Source organism: Mesocricetus auratus, unplaced genomic scaffold, assembly GCF_017639785.1.
Source record: "Mesocricetus auratus isolate SY011 unplaced genomic scaffold, BCM_Maur_2.0 Super-Scaffold_100006, whole genome shotgun sequence".
Taxonomy (NCBI): domain Eukaryota; kingdom Metazoa; phylum Chordata; class Mammalia; order Rodentia; family Cricetidae; genus Mesocricetus; species Mesocricetus auratus.
Window position 1 is genome coordinate 44,126,267 of NW_024429190.1, and position 19,164 is coordinate 44,145,430.

The window sequence follows — 19,164 nt, forward strand, 5'->3', positions numbered from 1 at the left end:
TCGGCGACGACGTGCGTGCGTCATAAGCCGAGCGACGGGCTCTTAACCGCGGCTGGTTTGGCGGGTGCTGGTCCCTCGCGCCCCTTGACCCCCCCAACCCTGAGGGGGCGATGTCTCTACGCCGCGGGGGTGCGGCCCGCAGCCTGGGGTCCTGGGTGAGCGGCTGCAACGCTGTTGCTTATCTCGAGTCCCAGATAGCCTTCTTTAACCTCTCTGGGTCGTCAGGAGTAAAACGTTCACAGCCGTGGCATATCTGAATTAATTGCAGTTTAAAGTTGTTGACCATATGTGTTTAGTGCCTGTTTCAGGAATGGAAGACTTGGCGGGGCGTTGGTGGCGCGCGCCTTTAATCCCAGCACTCGGGAGGCAGACGCAGGCTGATGTCTGTGAGTTCGAGACCAGCCTGGTCTCCAAAGCGAGTTCCAGGACAGCCTCCAAAGCCACAGAGAAACCCTGTCTCGAAAAACAAACAAGCAAAAGAGGACATGAAAACGTGACACGTTAAGTTAGTTCCTAAGGCTTTCTAGTCTACATTTACCAGTTAACCCGCAGGATCTCTGTAGCTGGCCTGAAATTAAATTCGTAGACCAGACAGCTCTCCCTCTGCCTCCTGTGAGTGCTGGGTTACAGGCTTGAGCCCCCAAAACTAGCGGTTCTTTGACCTTGGATCTTTTTTAAGATTCTAATCTGAGTAGTTTCAGCTCTTAAGTCGATTTACGTTAACTTCTGAATCAGTTCTTTGACTTTGGTATTATAATGGGCTAAAACTAAATTATTTCAGAGCTTACTGAATAATTGTTGTAACGAACCTTTCCTGTAGGTATTTGGAAGATATTTATGCAGCCCGGTTAGAGCATTAAGTTCTTTGCCCGATAAAAAAAAGGAATTTTTACAGACTGGACCAGACCTTCAAGATTTTCTATCTGGGGATCTTGCGGACAAGAGCACCTGGGATGAATATAAGGGAAATTTAAAGCGTCAGAAAGGAGAAAGGTAATTGAATATTAGCGATCATTTCAGCATCCCACCCTTTGATTTTGTGCACTGTTTTTAATCAAGCCCTGTAGTAGATTTTAAATTTCAGACATGTTAAATTTACCCAAAGTTCCTAGAAGTGATCACCAGTTTAAATAGAATAAGTGAGCGAAGCTGTTAGCATCATTTTATTTTTTCTGTACCCTTTGGCCATTTTTCTTCATCCTTCCAGAAACAACCTGACCATTTTATACTTCCACCTCCCGTTTTATTATACCCAGCATCTAATTGGAAAAGTGTAGGTTTTCCCTTTGGCAATTATTGATTTATTTGGTATTTCAAGACAGGGTTTCCCTGTTTAACCCTGGCTGCCTTGGAACTTGCTCTGTACACCAGGCTGGCCTCAAACTCAGAGATTCCCCTGTCTCTGTCTTCCAAGTGCAGGATTAAAGGCCTGGAATACCATGTCTTCGTCTAACTTGTTCCTTTTCTGAGGAAGTTTACATATAGCCTAAGGTTACTGTATCTATTTTTTTTTTTTTTTTTTTAGATTTTTTTTTGGTTTTTCGAGACAGGGTTTCTCTGTATTGTTTTGGAGGCTGTCCTGGAACTTGCTCTGTAGACCAAGCTTGGTCTCGAACTCACAGAGATCCATCTGCCTCTGCCTCCCGAGTGCTGGGATTAAAGGCGTGTGCCACCACTGCCCGGCTTAAAGGTTTTTTTGTAAAGATCTATTTTTTTATTTTTTTATTGTGCAGTGTTTGGCCTGCATGTATGCCTGCCAGCCAGAAGAGGGCACCAGATCTCATGATGATGGTTGTGAGCCACCATGTGGTTGCTGGGAATTGAATTCAGGACCTCTGGAAAAGCAGCCAGTGCTCTTAACCTCTAAGCCATCTCTCCAGCCCTCTTCATTATTTTTTTAATGATGAAAGGTTGTCTGGCTTGCAGAAGGCTCGGGGTTCAATTTCTAGCACCACAATAAATAGAAATAGTAACAGAAGTATGGTGAGTTTAGTGCACAGGGTTGTTCTCAAAAATATTTATCAAAGAACATCTGGATCTCAAGTAAATAAAGTCAAGGGGAAACCAAGGATATAGTCTCCATTCCAAATTTTAGATCTATCTTTTTTTTGGTTGTTGTTGTTTTCAGTTTGTCATTTTTTGGTTTCTCCTAACTCAGTTTCATTTATGTAGCCGAGACTGGCCTTGAACTCACTGTGTAGCTAAATTTGATTGAACTCCCAATCCTCCTATCTCCATGGTTAAATTCTAGCATCACAGATATGAGCCACCGCAACTGGCAAGTTGTTCTCTTTATTAATGACTAGAGGCTAGAATGCAGATTAGGTGGTGTACAGTTGGGCTCTTTCTGTGTTCTGAGTTACTGTAGTAATTTTAGTATGTTGTGGAATATTATTTTAAGTGTGCAAAGATGTGTTACACTTGTTTATGCTGTGGAATATTACTTTAACTATGTGAAGGTGTGTTACATCTGTTTCTGCTGCCTTTGTTAATCATGTAAAGATGTGTTGCATTTGTTTTGTCTTGCCTGCCTAAGGCACCCGATTGGTCTAATAATAGCCAGGCGAGAGAGGGAGAGGTGGGACTGGTAGGCAGAGAGAATAAGAGGAGAGATAGTCAGGATCCTGAGAGGAAGGAGGAGAGAAGGAGGGAGAAAGAGAGGGACACGCCCAATGCCAGAAGGCAGGCATGAGAAGAGCGAAGACCAAGCATTCATAACTAACAGTAAGTCTTCGTGTCACGATATGGGAGCTGGTTGGTGGCCCAGAAGAGGAAGCCTGGTACAGTAGCCTTCATGGAGAAGGACTAGCTCAAGGACATACCCGTCCTCTGGTTAGAATAGTATAGCAATGCAATACACCTTTAAGACATACCCGTCCTCTGGTTAGAATAGTATAGCAATGCACTTTTAAGACATACCCGTCCTCTGGTTAGAATAGTATAGCAATGCACTTTTAAGACATACCCGTCCTCTGGTTAGAATAGTATAGCAATGCACCTTTAAGACATACCCGTCCTCTGGTTAGAATAGTATAGCAATGCAATGCTCGTTTAAGCGTAGCACCCACTTCAACTCCATCACCAGCGTTTCCTAAAGCAGCCTGAGCAGACCTGAATTTAAGTCTTTGTTCTTATTCTTGTGATGGAATTGAGTTAGTCCCAGAATATGGAAAAGGCTCTACTGGGAAACTGCTAGAGTTAAGCTACTTGCCTTCCAAAGATTGGTAATAGACAGTTCTTTTTTGTTTGTCCCTAGGTTAAGACTGCCTCCATGGTTAAAGACAGAGATACCCATGGGTAAAAATTACAATAAACTGAAAACTACATTGCGGAATTTAAATCTCCACACAGTAAGTAGCCATTGTATTTCCTCTCCAGTTACCCCAAGGCTATGCTGTGTCTCCATATTTATAACAAAAAGTTTTTGAGATACAGTTTAATTATTTAGCATAGGCTGTTCAGTGTATAGGCCTGATTGGTCTCAAACTTGTGATTCTCCTGTCTTGGCTTCCTAGGTGCTTGGATTATAAGATGCATGGTGCCAGACCAGAAAAAAGAAATGATTAATGAATATATAAATATTAGCAAGGAGGGTGGGTAAAGATGGAAAGTGGAGTGTTAGCTATGGTAATAAAAATGTATATAGTGCCAGGCAGTGGTGGTACATGGCTTTAATCCCAGCACTTGGGGGGGGGGCAGTGGCAGGTGGATCTCTGTGAGTTCAAGGACAGCCTGGTCTGCAGAGCAAGTTCCAGGACAGACAGCCTCCAAAACAATACAGAGAAACCCTGTCTCGAAAAACAAAGCAAACAAATAAACTGAACATACCTAATACTTCATGGTTGGTTGGTAAGTCTTTTCAACCTGCTGCATTGTTTCCCTCCCCCACAGGTCTGTGAGGAAGCCCGATGTCCCAACATTGGGGAGTGCTGGGGAGGTGGGGAGTATGCCACAGCCACAGCCACAATCATGGTAAGACCAGCCCATCTCAGCAGCCTTCATCTGGCATGGAGCGGGCGCATTTTATGTCCTCTAAAGATGCGCACTGCGAACATCCAGAGAAAGTTACATTGCAAATGAACTTACAGCAGTTACAAAGAAAGACAGTAACAAAATCTTGTCACCTGTCCTGATTTCACCCTTCTCTCTATTATTGGTTCTATCATGTTTCTGATAGTTAACTATTATGTGTGTTGCATTAATGTTTGGAAACAGTCTTCATAATCATTTAATTGTTATATACTTTTTCCTGTCTCATTTATTTCACAAGAATGAGCTGTACTTCCAATTTCACTCTATTCAGATCTGCACATTTGTCTGACCACTGAAGGCTCAGTGAGCAGGGTCACCTGCTCTCAAGCCTGAGTTCAACCCACATAGTGGACAGGAAAAAAAAACAATTCTTACAAGTTGTCCTCTGATGTCCTTGTGTTTCCGCACACACATACCCATTCCCACAAAGTAAATGTAAAATGTCATTAAAAAAGAATGTGGTGGCGCACGCCTTTAATCCCAGCACTCGGGAGGCAGAGGCAGGTAGGTCTCTGTGAGTTTGAGGCTAGCCTGGTCTACATGGTGAGTTCCGGGACAGCCAGGGCTACAGAGAAAACCTAGGGAAAAAAAGAATAACAACAATATGAAAGACATCCTGGTACTCAGAGAGTAGAACTTAGCCTCTCCACAGACTCTATATCAGTATCCCATTATTTTATTTTATTATTATTTTATTTATTTGTTTGTTTCAGAGCAGCAGAAGAGAGGAGAGAGGAAAGGGGAAGGGAGAGAGAGGAACAGAGAGAGGGAGAGGGAGGGAGAGAGGAGGGAGGTGAGCAGGGCCCTTTTAAGAGGGAACATAGTGAATGTGCACAGTTGGTGCTCTTAGTGACTGCCGCTGAGGGCAAATCCTTTCAGAACCCCAAGGACAGACCATAAAGATGCCTGAATACTAACAATTATTGTTTAATTCAGTTTTTTGGTTTTTTTTTTTTTTTTTTGGTTTTTCAAGACAGGGTTTCTCTGTATTGTTTTGGAGCCTGTCCTGGAACTGGCTCTGTAGACCAGGTTGGCCTCAAACTCACAGAGATCCACCTGCCTCTGCCTCCCGAGTGCTGGGATTAAAGGTGTGCACCATCAATGCCAGGCTAATTCAGTTATTCGTGTGTGTGTGTGTGTGTGTGTGTGTGTGTGTGTGTGTGTGTGTCTGTCTGTCTGTCTCTCTGTCTGTGTGTGTGTGTATGTGTCCATGTCTGTGTATGTCTGTGCACATGAGTGCAGTGCGTGTAGAGGGCAGAGCCATTGGTTCACTCAGTGTGGTTGCTGGAACAGAACTTGGGGCTTCTGACAGAACAGCCGATCCTCTCAGCACTGAGCCATCTCCCATTTTAAATCCTGAGACTGAGTTTCACTGTGGAACCCAAGCTGATCTTGAACTCTTGATCTTCCTGCCTCAACTTCTCAAGTGCTAGGATTACGGGCATGCACCACCACACTTGGCTTTACTTTGAAATTGTCTTAGTATTATGGAGATGGTGGTGAAGACGGAAGTATGGAGGTCAAAGGACAACTTTGTGGAGTCTGTTCTCCCACCTTTACACAGGGTCTGGGACTCAACTCAGGTCGCCATGCTTGCTTGGCAAGTGAGCCATCTCGCTGGCCCCTTAAATTATAAAACTTAAAATTAGTGTGTTCCCTCCTGATCCCATTACCTCCAGTTCCCTTAACGTTTGCTGAGCGTATCATTTTCTTTTTCCACATAAATTTGTATTTCTTTTTTTTTGGTTTTTCGAGACAGGGTTTCTTTGTGGCTTTGGAGGCTGTCCTAGAACTAGCTCTTGTAGACCAGGCTGGCCTCGAACTCACAGAGATCCGCCTGCCTCTGCCTCCGGAGTGCTGGGATTAAAGGCGTGCGCCACCAACGCCCGGCTAAATTTGTATTTCTTAACCATGTATTAATTTTGGATGTTTCAGAATCATTCTCTTGATGATCTTTGCCATTTGTTTTGGCATTGTATTCTTGAGGGTCATCTGATTTAAATTGTAACTTCTCTGTTCTAGTTGATGGGGGACACCTGTACAAGAGGTTGCAGATTTTGTTCTGTTAAGACCGCAAGAAATCCCCCTCCTTTGGATGCCAGTGAGCCCTACAATACGGCCAAAGCAATTGCAGAGTGGGGTCTGGATTATGTTGTCCTGACATCGGTGGATCGAGATGGTTAGTAGCGTGTCATTGTGACTGTAGTCAAGTTGTGGCATAGATTGCACAATGCCTTCTTTTCTTTCTAGATGTGCCTGATGGGGGAGCTGAGCACATCGCCAAGACTGTGACGTGCTTGAAGGAAAGGTACTTGTTTTATATTTGTTCATTTAAGGCCCTTTAGACCCATGCGAATTCACTTTGAGGTCTTTACCTTTTTTTTTTTTTTTTTTTTTTTTTTTTTTGATTTTTTGAGACAGTGTTTCTCTTGTAGACCAGGCTGGTCTTGAACTCACAGAGATCTGCCTGCCTCTTGACTGCTGGGATTAAAGGTGTACACCACCATCTTTTTTTCTACTTCTTTCTTTCTTCTTTCTTTCTTTTTTTTTTTCCTTTTTGAGACAGAGTCTATGTAGTCCTGGCTGTCCTGAAACTCACTATATAGACCAGGCTGGCCTTCAAACCACAGAGAACCACCGCCTCTGCCTCCCAAATGTTGGGATTAAAGGTGGGCCACTACAACCAGCCCAGCACTGAGGTTTTAATAAGTTACCATTTAAAAAGAGGGTAGTGGTTGAAGATACAGCTGTGTGGTAGACTATTTGCCTGGCATGCTCGAGGCCCACGGTTTGATGCCTACCCCCTCTCTTCACACACAAATAAAATTGAGCAGCTAAGAACATTTACTGCTCTTGCAGGAGACCCAAGTTCAGTTCCCAGCCTGCATGGTGGCTGACAAGCATTCGGACTCTACAGGGACCCAGAACCCACTTCTGACCCTGTGGGCACTAGGCATATACTCAGTGCGCACACACACACACACACACGCACGCACGCACGCACGCGCGCGCACATACACACAAGCAAAACACACATTAAGTGAAAATAAAGAGATCTTTAAAAAGATGAAAACCTTAAGTAAGATGAGGTGAGCACTAACCTTATAAAATACAAATCTGTACAGTTTTCATTCATATCCATCCTGCCAATTTTTTCTCATAATCTACGTTTTACAGCAGTGTTTTAATTCTATGCATTCTAAAGGGGTTAAAAGGAGCAAAGAAATCACCAGTTTGTGGCACATGCCTCTAGTCCCAGTGTTCAAGAGCAGAGACGGGGAGAGCTCTATGAATTTGAGGCCAGCCTGGTGTAAATAATGAACTCTAGGCCAGCCAGGGCTGCCCAGTGAGACTCTGTCTCTAAAAGCAAAAGGAGCTAAATTATTTGTGGAACTCAGTGATGGTGTACTGTCTGTTGTGCTACCAAATGTTTTTTTCACTGATTCTGCAGTTTTTCTGTTTGTTAACAGTTCAAACAGTATTGCAGCTCACAAAATTTCTTTTACAAGCCACTAATGGATCTCAGGTGCAATTTTTAAAAAGTCAGTTTCAGCCGGGTGTTGGTGGCACATGCCTTTAATCCCAGCACTGGGGAGGCAGAGGCAGGCGGATCTCTGTGAGTTCGAGGCCAGCCTGGTCTATGGAGGGATTAGCAGGACAGCCTCCAAAACAATACAGAGAAACCCTGTCTTGAACCCCCCCCCAAAAAGAAAAAAAAAGTCAGTTTCAGAGTTACACACTAAGATCTTTCAGCATCTTCTGTTTACAAGGGAACGAGTGTGGTCTTCCCTATCTGTTCTCCGGGGACAGCTGCACCTGCCTTGGGGTTTGCAGACATCTCTGTGACCTAGTTCACATTACAGGGCTTCACAAGATAGGCGCAGCCACAGTATAAACAGGAGACTAGTATTTGGTTGGCACTTCATTTAAAAACAGAAAGTCAAAAAAAAAAGTCAAAAAAAAAAACAAAACAGAAAGTCATGACTCAGCAAACCTACAAACAGCTTTTAAAGCTCATAGCTGGTGAGATATTTGCCTAGAGGAGGTGAGGAGGGTAGTGTTTGATTAATTACAAAATTAAAGTTGAAGCAGATGGCTGGCATTTGCATTCCTAGAAGAAATGCCTCACTTTGTTTTCCAAACAGTAAAATAATAATGATAATGCTCATGTCTTATATTTTGGTTCCTTTAAATGATTTTAGTTTGGTTTTTTTTTTTGTTTTTGTTTTTTTTTTTTTCGAGACAGGGTTTCTCTGTGGCTTTGGAGGCTGTCCTGGAACTCACTCTGTAGACCAGGCTGGCCTCGAACTCACAGAGATCCGCCCGCCTCTGCCTCCCAAGTGCTGGGATTAAAGGCATGCGCCACCAACGCCCAGCTAAATGATTTTAGTTTTTTAATCACCTGCTCCATTAGGTTTAAGTCAGAGTCTACTGGTTGCTTTTGCAGATAGTCATTCTGGTCATGCTGTACATACGGTTTACTGTTCCTAGGGTTTTCATACAGCTGCTCACATAGGACTGCTCCGTGTCCGGGCCTTCCTTAGCAGGTTCGGGGCTTCATGTCAGTTCTTTAGTTCAATGCTATCTTTTTTCTTCTAGGAATCCAAAAATCCTTGTGGAATGCCTCACCCCTGACTTCCGAGGAGATCTGAGAGCAGTAGAAAAGGTTGCTCTGTCAGGGTTAGATGTGTACGCACATAATGTTGAAACGGTTCCGGAATTACAGAGGTGACTGCGTGCGTGTTCATGGGTCACAGTGTGTTTCAGAGTCTCACTTGGCAGGGGCTTATGCCAATGCAGCTCCTTCCTTTTCCTTTTCCTTTTCCTTTCCCCTTCCCTTTCCCCTTCCCTTTTCCCTTCCCTTTCCCCTTCCCCTTCCTTTCCTTCCTCTCTTGCTCTTTTCATTCTGTCCTTTCTCCATGAGTTAATAAAAAACCAGAAAAGATAGCCACCAAAAGTGAGTGACCAGAAAGATGGCTCAGTGATTGGGAGCCCATATGCTCTTGCAGAGAACTGCAGTTCGGTTCCTGGCACTCACACTGATCACCTGTCACTCCAGCTCCAGGGTGATCTGATGCCTCTGGGCTCCACTGACAACTGCACCCACACACAGGCATACACATATACACATAATTAAAAAGAAAAGTCGTTTTAAAGAAATGTGCAAACATCACCCATGATGTTTCTAGCCAGTAATGCCAGTTAGTATTGTGTTGCTTTGGTTTTGGTTTTTCCAGACAGGGTTTCTCTGTATTGCTTTGGAGCCTGTTCTGGAACTCTCTCTGTAGACCAGGCTGGCTTTGAACTCACTGAGATCCACCTGCCTCTGCCTCTTGAGTGCTGGGATTGAAGGTGTTTGATAGCCCCACCCCAGCTGTGTTGATGATATCTTAATAACACATAATGAACATCTTTACTGTTTTCTAAAGACACACTGAATTATGAATTTTTTCCAAAGATTGCTTCTCAAATGAAAAATGATGTCGCAGAAAAACAAAACCACTGTTTTAAATCTCTTAAAAAGTAGACAGATGTCTGTTGGTAATGACACTACCCTATAATTCTAGTGCTTAGAAAGCTGAGGCAGAAGATCAAAAGTTTGGGAACAAGTCTGGACTATACCCTTTATTAAAAAAAAAAAAAAGCCCAGCACACAGGAGATAGAAGCAGGTGAATGTCTCTAAGTCTGAGGCTAGCCTATCCTACATTTCAAGTTCTAGGCCAGCCAGGGCTACATAGTGAGTTCCTGTCTCAAACAAAAACAAAAACTCACACACAAGAAAGTAGACACTATGCTTTATTCTTCCTACTAATTTTAGTAGTTAGGAATTATGAAGGACTGTTATTACACTTACCTAGCATATTCAGATTTGAGAAAAATGAGAAGTATGCTACAGAGTGAGCATACATGAGTGAGAAAAATGATCCGCAGACAAGATTAATATTTTCATTTAACTTTACCAGATGTTTGGCTATGATTTTATTAGTCACTCTCTATTATTCTGTGTCACAGACCTACAAGGAGTTACAGTGAATGGTACCATGCATATTGCTCCTGGATTGTAATCATTGCAGAACATAGCTTCAATCCAGCAGAGAAATACTTTGTAAAAAATAACTCGGGGCTGGCTAAATGGCTCAGTGGGAGAAGGTGCTCGTTGCTAAGCCTGACGACATGAGTTCAATCCCTGGAACCTACATAATGGAGGGAGAGAACTAACTCTAGCAATCGTCCCCCATGAGTAGATAAGCAGTAAAAACAATTGTTTAAAGTCTGCCTTTCATAAGTGTAGTGGCACACAGCTCTCGTCCTAGCTAGACGGGAGACAGAGGCAAGAGGGCTCCACGTTTAAGACCAACATAGTTAGCATGGCTGTCTCACAAAGTGTTAGCTTTCTGCACTGTCAATTTTATGGAGGTTTTTAAAAATTGCTCTTTTAAAACTTACATTGTGGGCTGGGCAGTGGTGGCTCACACCTTTAATCTCAGCACTTGGGAGACAGATATAGGCAGGTCAAGGCCAACCTGGTCTACAGAGTGAGTTCCAGGACAGCCAAGACTACACAGAGAAACCCTGTCTTGGAAAACAAACAAACAAACCCAAAAACCAAAAAACAAAACCAACCAGCCAAACAAAAAACCCACCAAAACCCAAAAGCCTTACAGTGTGTGTGTGCATGTGCAAGCACACAAAAATATTTATGTACAAGTCATAGGATAACTTATTTTTTGTTTTGTTTGTTTTCCTTTTATATGGGGTATTGCCTGTGCGCTGTGTGTGGGGCCCTGGAAGGCCAGAAGAGGGGTCATTCCCCTGGAACCAGAGTTACACAGTTGTTAGCTCCTTGTGGGTACTGAAAATTGAATTTGACTCCTCTGGACTAGCTGCCAGTTCTCTTAACCACTGAGCCTGCTTCTTATTTAAATTAAAACAAAAATAGAGAACAGGCTGCATTGGAATTCAGCTAAGTGCTGATCTTCTGTTAACCCTTTGCTTCCTTCTCATTTAAGCCATGGTGGCTTGGCCGTTGCTGAAAGGTAGTCACCCAGCCCGTGGTGATATCACCAGCAGTGGTGCCAGTCTCTGGTTTCACTTCAGAAACATCATACTTCCCCGTGAAAATTCCAGACTGCTTTTCCTCCTAGCCTGCAGTGTTATAACTTGCCAGCAGAGGGCAGTCCAACCTGCAGGAAAGAACACACATAAAAGTTTCAACCCCAGAAATGTGCGTTCAGAGTGGGGTTTGTCTTTTGTCTGGTTTCGTTTTTCCTTAGAAGTCATTATAATTTTGAGCTTCAGAATTCTAATTTTTCAGTGTATAAACCTAGTCTGGTTTTCTTTGTCCCAGACTTGAGAGGCCTGAAAAGTTGACATAGGAAGGCTTCGTTTTCTTTCCTACTTTAATTACCTCTGTGCACATATGTACCATTGACACATATGCTCACTAACTGTGGGTCACATGTTCTAGATCAGTGGTTCTCCTCCTTCCTAATGCTGTGACCCTTGAGTATAGTTCCTTATGTTGTGGTGACCCCCAACTATATAATTTCGTTGCTACTTCACAACCATTATTTTGGCAGTCATGAATTGTAAATATCCGTGTTTTCCAGTGTTTTCAGCCAACCCCTGTGAAAGGTGGGAACACTATTCTAGAATGTGCTTTCTGGTTGAACTTGTTTCTTCACTGAGAGCCTTCCTCTTTTCCAGGAAAGTTCGTGATCCCCGGGCCAACTTTGACCAGTCTCTTCGTGTATTGAAACATGTCAAGAAAGTTCAGCCTGATATTGTTACCAAAACATCAATAATGCTGGGCCTAGGAGAAACGGATGAGCAAGTCCGTGCAACAATGCAAGGTAAAGAAGCTGAAAACCAGAGTCCCTTCCCATTTACCTTGTGGTGGCAGGGGCTCTATTTTAAAGAGCGCGTTACATTCATGCTGCCTCTGTAGTCTTAGGTGCAGACAGCAGTGAGAAAGAAGTACCTGGGGTGCAGGTCTAGGACAGTGGGAGTGCTCCAGCTTCCGTGTCCAGAGCCGAGAGAAAGGACGGTCACAGAGAGCAGCGTGCAGAGGGAAGGGCGCTGTCTTTACTCATGGGATGGTGTGGGAGGTGCTGGGACCTTCAGCCCTCCCTGCTTCGCCTAGTCCAGTGAGAACGGGATTTCCTTTTGTCATTGGATGATTCCGAGAGTCGGTTAGGTGCCAGGCTGTAGTGGATAAGGCTCTGAAGGTGGTGATATGTCACAGGCCAAGTCACACTCTGAGGACACACCCTGCTCCCCAAGGAAAAGCCCAGGGCAGCATGTTTGGCTCATATGAATGTGTTTACCTTAGGATAGTTGTTCCTTCACCGTTTTTTTTTTGTTTTTTGTTTTTTTTTGGTAGAGTTGGAGTTTATTAAGAAAAGATTTTAGGGCCGGGCGTTGGTGGCGCATGCCTTTAATCCCAGCACTCGGGAGGTAGAGGCAGGCGGATCTCTGTGAGTTCGAGGCCAGCCTGGACTACCAAGCGAGTTCCAGGACAGCCTCCAAAGCCACAGAGAAACCCTGTCTCGAAAAAGCAAAAAAAGAAAAGAAAAGATTTTAGGCCGGGCAGTGGTGGCGCATGCCTTTAATCCCAGCACTCGGGAGGCAGAGGCAGGCGGATCTCTGTGAGTTCGAGGCCGGGCTGGAACGATACAGAGAAACTCTGTCTCGTAAAAAAGAAAAAAAAAAAAAAAAGAAAAGATTTTAGGGCTAAAGAGATGGTTCAGCCGTTAAAGGTCATACTCACAACCAAAGGTAAAAGATTTCTGTTCCCAGCACCCATGAAGGAAAAAAAGAGAAAAGATTTTACTGTAGACTTAAGCATGGGGATGAATAGAGACACACTGAAGGGAAGGATAAAGTACAGCCAGGTGTGGCCATGGCTCAGAAAGAAGGGGCCACGTCCCTCTATGCCTAACCGGCTTCCCGCTCAAAAGCCTCTCCTCCTGGTTTAGCCTTTTTCTGATGCCTTTAAATGTATTTATCTTTCACTTTTCTTTATTTTCTTTTCCTTTTCTGTGTGTGTGTGTGTGTGTGTGTGTGTGTGTGTGTGTGTGTGTGTGTGTGTGTAGCACTAGCTGTCTTGAAACTTGAAACCAGGTTTGCGTCCATCTTAGAGATCTGCTTGTCTATGCTTCCCGAGTGCTGAGACTAAAGGCCTGCACCTCCACATCCAGCCTTGTATTTTTCTGTCTCCCAGTTTCATGCTACTGTGGTAATCGTTTATTCCTGTGTTTCCAGTTCTCATCAGAATCCGTGGCTCATAGTGTTTTGAATGCCTGTGATGACAGTTCAGCATGAATGGGTCTTCTCCTGTCTCTGTTGCCTGTGATGACAGTTTCAGCACACAGTGTGGAAGCACTCCTCCCAGGACCTGTACTTAGATCTATAATTGTCACCGAAACGTCTGCTAGTGGAATCCTTGCTTCTTTCTCTTGCAGCTCTCCGGGCAGCCGATGTGGACTGTTTAACTCTAGGACAATATATGCAGCCAACAAAGCGCCACCTTAAGGTACAAGGGTTTGAGTTGCCAAATATTTTCTTAGTAATTTGAAGTAAACTTCATTGTCCACAAGTAAAGATAAGAAACAGTTAGCTTTTTAGTATAATGTCCTATGCATATGCATACATTTCCATCTTCTTGCCCCCATAAAGCAGTGACCCTGGTACTTACTGCTACCCAGTTGTTTAAGTCAAGTGAACACACAGAAAAACTTACAGGTTGGAAGGTTCTATTACGGATACTTGGTGGTCTTGTGACTTTGTTAGAGATGCCTAAAAGACAAAGCTAAAGGAAGGCAGATTTCTGTTTCTATGATGGAGTGGTTTATTTATTCAAGAAAATGTGTTGAGTATTATCATGTGCTAATAGCACATGTGGGCTGTTGATCAGTGGTAGAGGACTTGCCTGGCATGTTTGAGTCCTAGGTTCAACTTGCAGTACTGCCAACCAAATCGACAGACAGACAAAAACAAAGCATGTGCTAAACATGAGATACAAGATGCATTAGTCTTGTCCCTCAGGCATCTCTCAAGTGGACCTGGAGTGACATTAAAGTGCTTGTAGATGAGTTCAAGTCCCAGAACCCACGTTTTCTTTTAGCCAGACATGGTGGAGTGTGCTTATAATACAAACACAGGGGAGACAAAGCTAGGTAGATTCCTGGGGCTCCACGGCCAGCCAGCCTGAGCTACTTAAGACTTCCAGGTTGCCGGGCAGTGGTGGCTTAGGCCTTTAATCCCAGCACTCGGGAAGCAGAGGCAGGCAGATCTCTGTGAGTTCAAGACCAGCCTGGTCTACAGGCGAGTTCCAAGACAGCCTCCAAAGCCACAGAGAAACCCTGTCTCAAAAAACCAAAAAAAAAGACTTCCAGGTCGCTGAGGAGTCCTGTAGCAAAAGAAGGTGGATAATGCCTGAGGAATACTTCAAGGTTGTCTCTGGCCTGTACACATGTGCATGAGTATCCACAAGATACGTGTGCATGCACACAGAATCTTACAGGCATGACTAATTCTTGCTTTTACTGAAGCAATGAAAGAAAAACAAATACTCTGTACTCTCATTTTCTTTCCCCTTTGGAACAGCTAATGCAGTGCAGAGTGATGTTTCTCCTCTCTAAGTCCTCTGTGGTTATGCCCTGGTACAGTCTAACAACATGTAAATGGGGGGTGAATTGGGGGAGGGGACTGGGTAAATGATGAGCCATTCTGAAAACATGGGTATAGACTTTATATAGAATCAGAATTACTTAGGATTCTAGAATCCGTTCTGAAGAGATTATTTACATCAAGGTTGAAGAATATGTTACTCCTGAGAAGTTCAAATACTGGGAAAAAGTAGGAAATGAGCTTGGATTTCATTATACTGCAAGTGGCCCTTTGGTGCGTTCTTCATATAAGGCAGGTAAGTTCAACGGTGGGGTGGCAGGGTGTGGGGGGAAAGGGTGTGGGGGGAAAGGGTGTGGGGTGTTGTGTCTTTTTAGGCCATTAGTTTCCCACTGCTGTGTCCCACCTCAAACCACCAAAGCTCTAAAGCAAATTACAATAGCTGTGGTTGTCGTTTGTCAGGGGAATCGAAAGAGATTCTCTTTACCTAGAACATCTTTCACAGTTTGCTCTGTGGGTCATCTTAGAACATCTTTCTTTCAGTTTGCTCTGTGGGTCATCCTAGAACGTCTGTCTTTCACAGATTGCTCTGTGGTCATCCTGGAATGTCTGTCTTTCACAGATTGCTCTGTGGTCATCCTGGAATGTCTGTCTTTCACAGATTGCTCTGTGGTCATCCTGGAATGTCTGTCTTTCACAGATTGCTCTGTGGTCATCCTGGAATGTCTGTCTTTCACAGATTGCTCTGTGGTCATATAAAGAAGCTGCTCTTGAGCCTCATCTGCTGCTTGTGCATATCGCTTGTGCTCTTGGTCCTGCAGCCATCTGACAAGAACAGAAATAATTTGCATAGTCAGTTATTCCATGGGTGGCTTTCAGTAGCCCATCTTCCAGAAACAACAAAACCGTGTAGAGCATGTGACACCGTTTTGTTTTTGGAAAATTATTCGTTTGACAGTGGTGCCAGCTGCATCTCCACACTGCCAATTCCAGACCAGTGTAAGCACTGGAACCCTATAGCATTGCTTCTTGCACAGTTAATCTCTATGTGTTTCCCCCTTCATATAAAGGAGAAAAAACTGTAGAATCATTTTTTCCCTAAACAAATTCTAGTGGTTTTACTAATTTAGAATAATTTTTCACCTTTGGTATTTAGCTCTTGCTTTGGTGAGTTGAGGAACTGATTATGAAAATAAAAGCATTTTCCAAGGGATTAAAAAGTCATTTAGGGCAGAGCTCTTGCCCAGCCTGCTTGAGTTCCTAGGTTGAGCTCTCAGCAGCACAGGAAGAAAGAAGTCCTTTGTGCCAGGCTTGGTGGTACATGCCTGCAACGCTAGTGTTTAGGAGGCTAAGAAAGGAGATGAAGGAGGAAGATGCTTCCCTGGTAGTTGGGGTCAGCAATTGGGATTGGTAAGCTAGGTGTTTTGGGATATATATACAATATGTTAATACTATTAACTGTTATTTAAGTGATTGCTGTATATACTGGAGTCTAAATCATGGATATATTTTAAGTTAGACAGAATTCTGTTTGGGGAAATCAATGTTTACATTTCATCGACACTCAGAATTCCTATAAAGGAATTCAAGTGAACGGGACACAGAAGTGCATGCTTGTAGTTACAGCACTTGGGAGGGGAGGGTATTGGGTCACCCTTAGCTGCATGGTGAGTTTGAGGCCAGCATGGGCTCCATGAGACTCAGGTTTAAAAAAACCAAACAGGACAAGAAAAGAAATTTAAGATATTTTCATGAACAGTTTAATCCTCCTTATAAAAGTCAAGAATTTGACTTTTTAAAAAAATAACAAAAGAAAACTTGAAGTTTGGGGGTATGTGGGAGGATTTAGGAGGCAGAGTGGAGCGGATTATGATCAAAATATGTTGTATTCATGTATGAGACTCTCAGAGAATTGTTACAAAGCCTAAGAATTTGCTTCAGCACTGACTAACAGGCTGTGAAGGAGATATGTATGTATGTGTGCATGTGTATATATGTTAGAAGTGAGAACTAAGCAGGACTAGTTGCAATATATTCAGAAGCTAGAACCAGCATTAGTTTCTAGAAGTGGGTACTTAGAGTAATAGTTATTTTGCACCTATCTTTGTGTGTATGCATGTGCGTGCATGCATGTATAGCATGTGGTTTTTTTGTTTTTTTTTTTTTTTTTGAGACAGTGTCTCACTATATAGTCCTTGCTGACCTGGAACTCACCATGTAGATCAGGCCTGCCTGTGCTTTCAAGTGCTGGGACTGAAGGTGTGAACAACCATGTCCAGCATTAAGTAATACATAAAAGGAAATCTTCTAATATTTGTAAGGAAGTGAAATATGAATCTTTTAGTGTTTTTAAAGTCACTTCTAAAAGATTGAACTCTGTGTGTTGAGCATTGGACTCCGATCACAGATTTCAGTCTGGTGATGTTGGTCCCATGTTCACCAGATTAAGGTGAAGGACTGAGTAGTACCGACAAGAAGCTTGGGATCCTTGGTCATCTGGTTTGAATGTGGTGGTTGTGTTCTGAGTGTACCTGAGAGATGACAGAGGAACTGGTGACCTGACTCCTCTCAACTCAAGCCTCTCGTGCTTCCCCACAGCAGGAAGCACTGAGTCACTAAACGGAGCCTAGTGGACTGAAAGGGAATGGTAGCTCAGGCTGAACTCCTCACAGATGAGCTCTGGTTTTCCAGAGGGGAATGAGTGAGTGAGAGATTCCATCAGACGAGTGCTCAGCTGCATGAGGTCTGCTTCACAAACCTCAGATCCAGGCTGATGATGGCAGGCTGCTCTCTGAAGTGACTGGTGCCATGGGTGGCACTTTGCAGCGGTGAGGAGTAGTCAGCTCTCATGGTGGGGTGAGCATGCAGAAGCACACTGCAGGTTCAGGGGTTGTTTTGTGTACCACTGGGGTTCTGGAAGGAGTAATAGTGGAGAGAGCAATTCTTTTTGGTCCCTGTGCTATCACGGAGTGAGGAAAGGAATATAATACAATAATCAAAACAGTAGGGGAAAATTCAAAAGGTATGGGATATTTAGGTGATAAAAATACTGCCTTTTAGATTTGAGAGCAGGGACATGCCAGTGATTAGAATGGGTGGGGCAGAATTCTGAAATATCGGCTTATTACCGCTTACTTCAGGGTGATAGTAATGTAGTGTTATTTTTTCCAAATAGGTGAATTTTTCCTGAAAAATCTAGTGGCTAAAAGAAAAATGAAAGCTTCCGAAACTTAGCCAGGACCTTCAGGATCACAGGAATTTTTAAGATTTTGCTTCCAGTTGGTATCAGGTTGGTGCCAGCCTTTCAGGTTCCTGTTGTATGAAATGTCAGATGTCTGATCCAGGAATAATAGCACGTGGCTGTAATTCCACTCAGGCCATCCCAAACTACCTGAGTAAGACCCTTCTCTACATAAAAATAAAAAAGAAGAAGAGAAAAAAGTCTGTAAGCTATACATACTTAATTTAACTTCTTGCCACTTTTTGTCCTTGTCATTGTTTGTGATGATGTAATCATAGAGTATCTTTGAACAGTTTACTATTACCATTGTAATTCAAAAGTATATTAACAACATTTTTAGAAAGATCTACCTATATATTCTGACATTTCTTTTTTAAGACTTATTTTTACGTGTGTGTGTGTGTGTGCGTGCATGTGTGTGTGGGACACACGCCTCTGGATAACGTCTTTTGAACTGGAGTTAGAGGAACACTCGTACTTACACACACATGGACTCAGTGACACATGATAGACAACACAAGCAGGATCCAGTCAGTCAGCACTACAGCAGAGCTGGGAAGGGCTCTCGAGCCCTACTAGTGCAGGAGCTGAGGAGCTGCTGACAGTTGATAGCTGCAGGTGGGGGGCAGGATGGACACACACAGACTTGACTGAGAGTCGGTTTTCTTTAGGGTTGTGGCCTCCGTAGGTTGACCAATGCTCTAGAACAGTGATTCTCTACTTTTCTTAATGCTGTGACCCTTTTTTTTGTAAGATTTATTTATTATGAATACAACGTCCTGCCTCCATGTATGTCTGCAGGCCAGAAGTGGGCACCAGATCTCATTGCAGATGGTTGTGAACCACCATGTGGTTGCTGGGAATTGAACTCAGGACCTCTGGAAGAGCAGTCAGTGCACTTAACCTCTGAGCCATCTCTCCAGCCCGCTGTGACCCTTTAATACAGTTCCTCGTGCTGTGGTGACCCCAAGCATAAATTTATTTCATTGTGACTTCATAACTAATTCTACTTTTATGAATCAGAATGTAAATATATGATATTGCAGGATATCTGATATGTGACTGCCAAGGGGGCTCGACCCACAGATTGAGAACCACTGTTCTAGAGGATATGGGAAACCAAATTGGGCTGCATGATTTTGTGTGTGCATGGTTTTTCGAAACAGGGTTTATCTGTAGTCTTGGCTGTCCTGGAACTCACTCGGTAGACCAGGCTGGCCTTGAACTCATAGATTCACCTGCCTTTCCCTCCCAAATGCTG

At 43.5% G+C, this 19,164-nt stretch overlaps 1 protein-coding gene across 2 annotated transcripts; it reads left to right on the plus strand.

Moving 5' to 3' along the window:
• The first annotated feature begins 6 nt into the window (after window positions 1-6).
• Lias (lipoic acid synthetase) lies at window positions 7-18,248 on the plus strand. 2 transcript variants are annotated; one of them, XM_040747112.1, is made up of 11 exons: window positions 7-155; window positions 821-993; window positions 3,257-3,350; window positions 3,892-3,972; window positions 6,055-6,211; window positions 6,283-6,340; window positions 8,632-8,760; window positions 11,741-11,886; window positions 13,498-13,568; window positions 14,849-14,960; window positions 17,838-18,248. In XM_040747112.1, exons 1-11 carry the CDS (start codon window positions 111-113, stop codon window positions 17,894-17,896), a joined length of 1,125 nt encoding a protein of 374 aa, XP_040603046.1. In that variant the 5' UTR covers window positions 7-110; the 3' UTR covers window positions 17,897-18,248. The 2 variants fall into 2 exon arrangements, with proteins under 2 accessions (XP_040603046.1, XP_040603047.1); XM_040747113.1 differs by lacking the exons at window positions 3,257-3,350; window positions 6,055-6,211; window positions 6,283-6,340.
• Window positions 18,249-19,164: the final 916 nt, after the last annotated feature.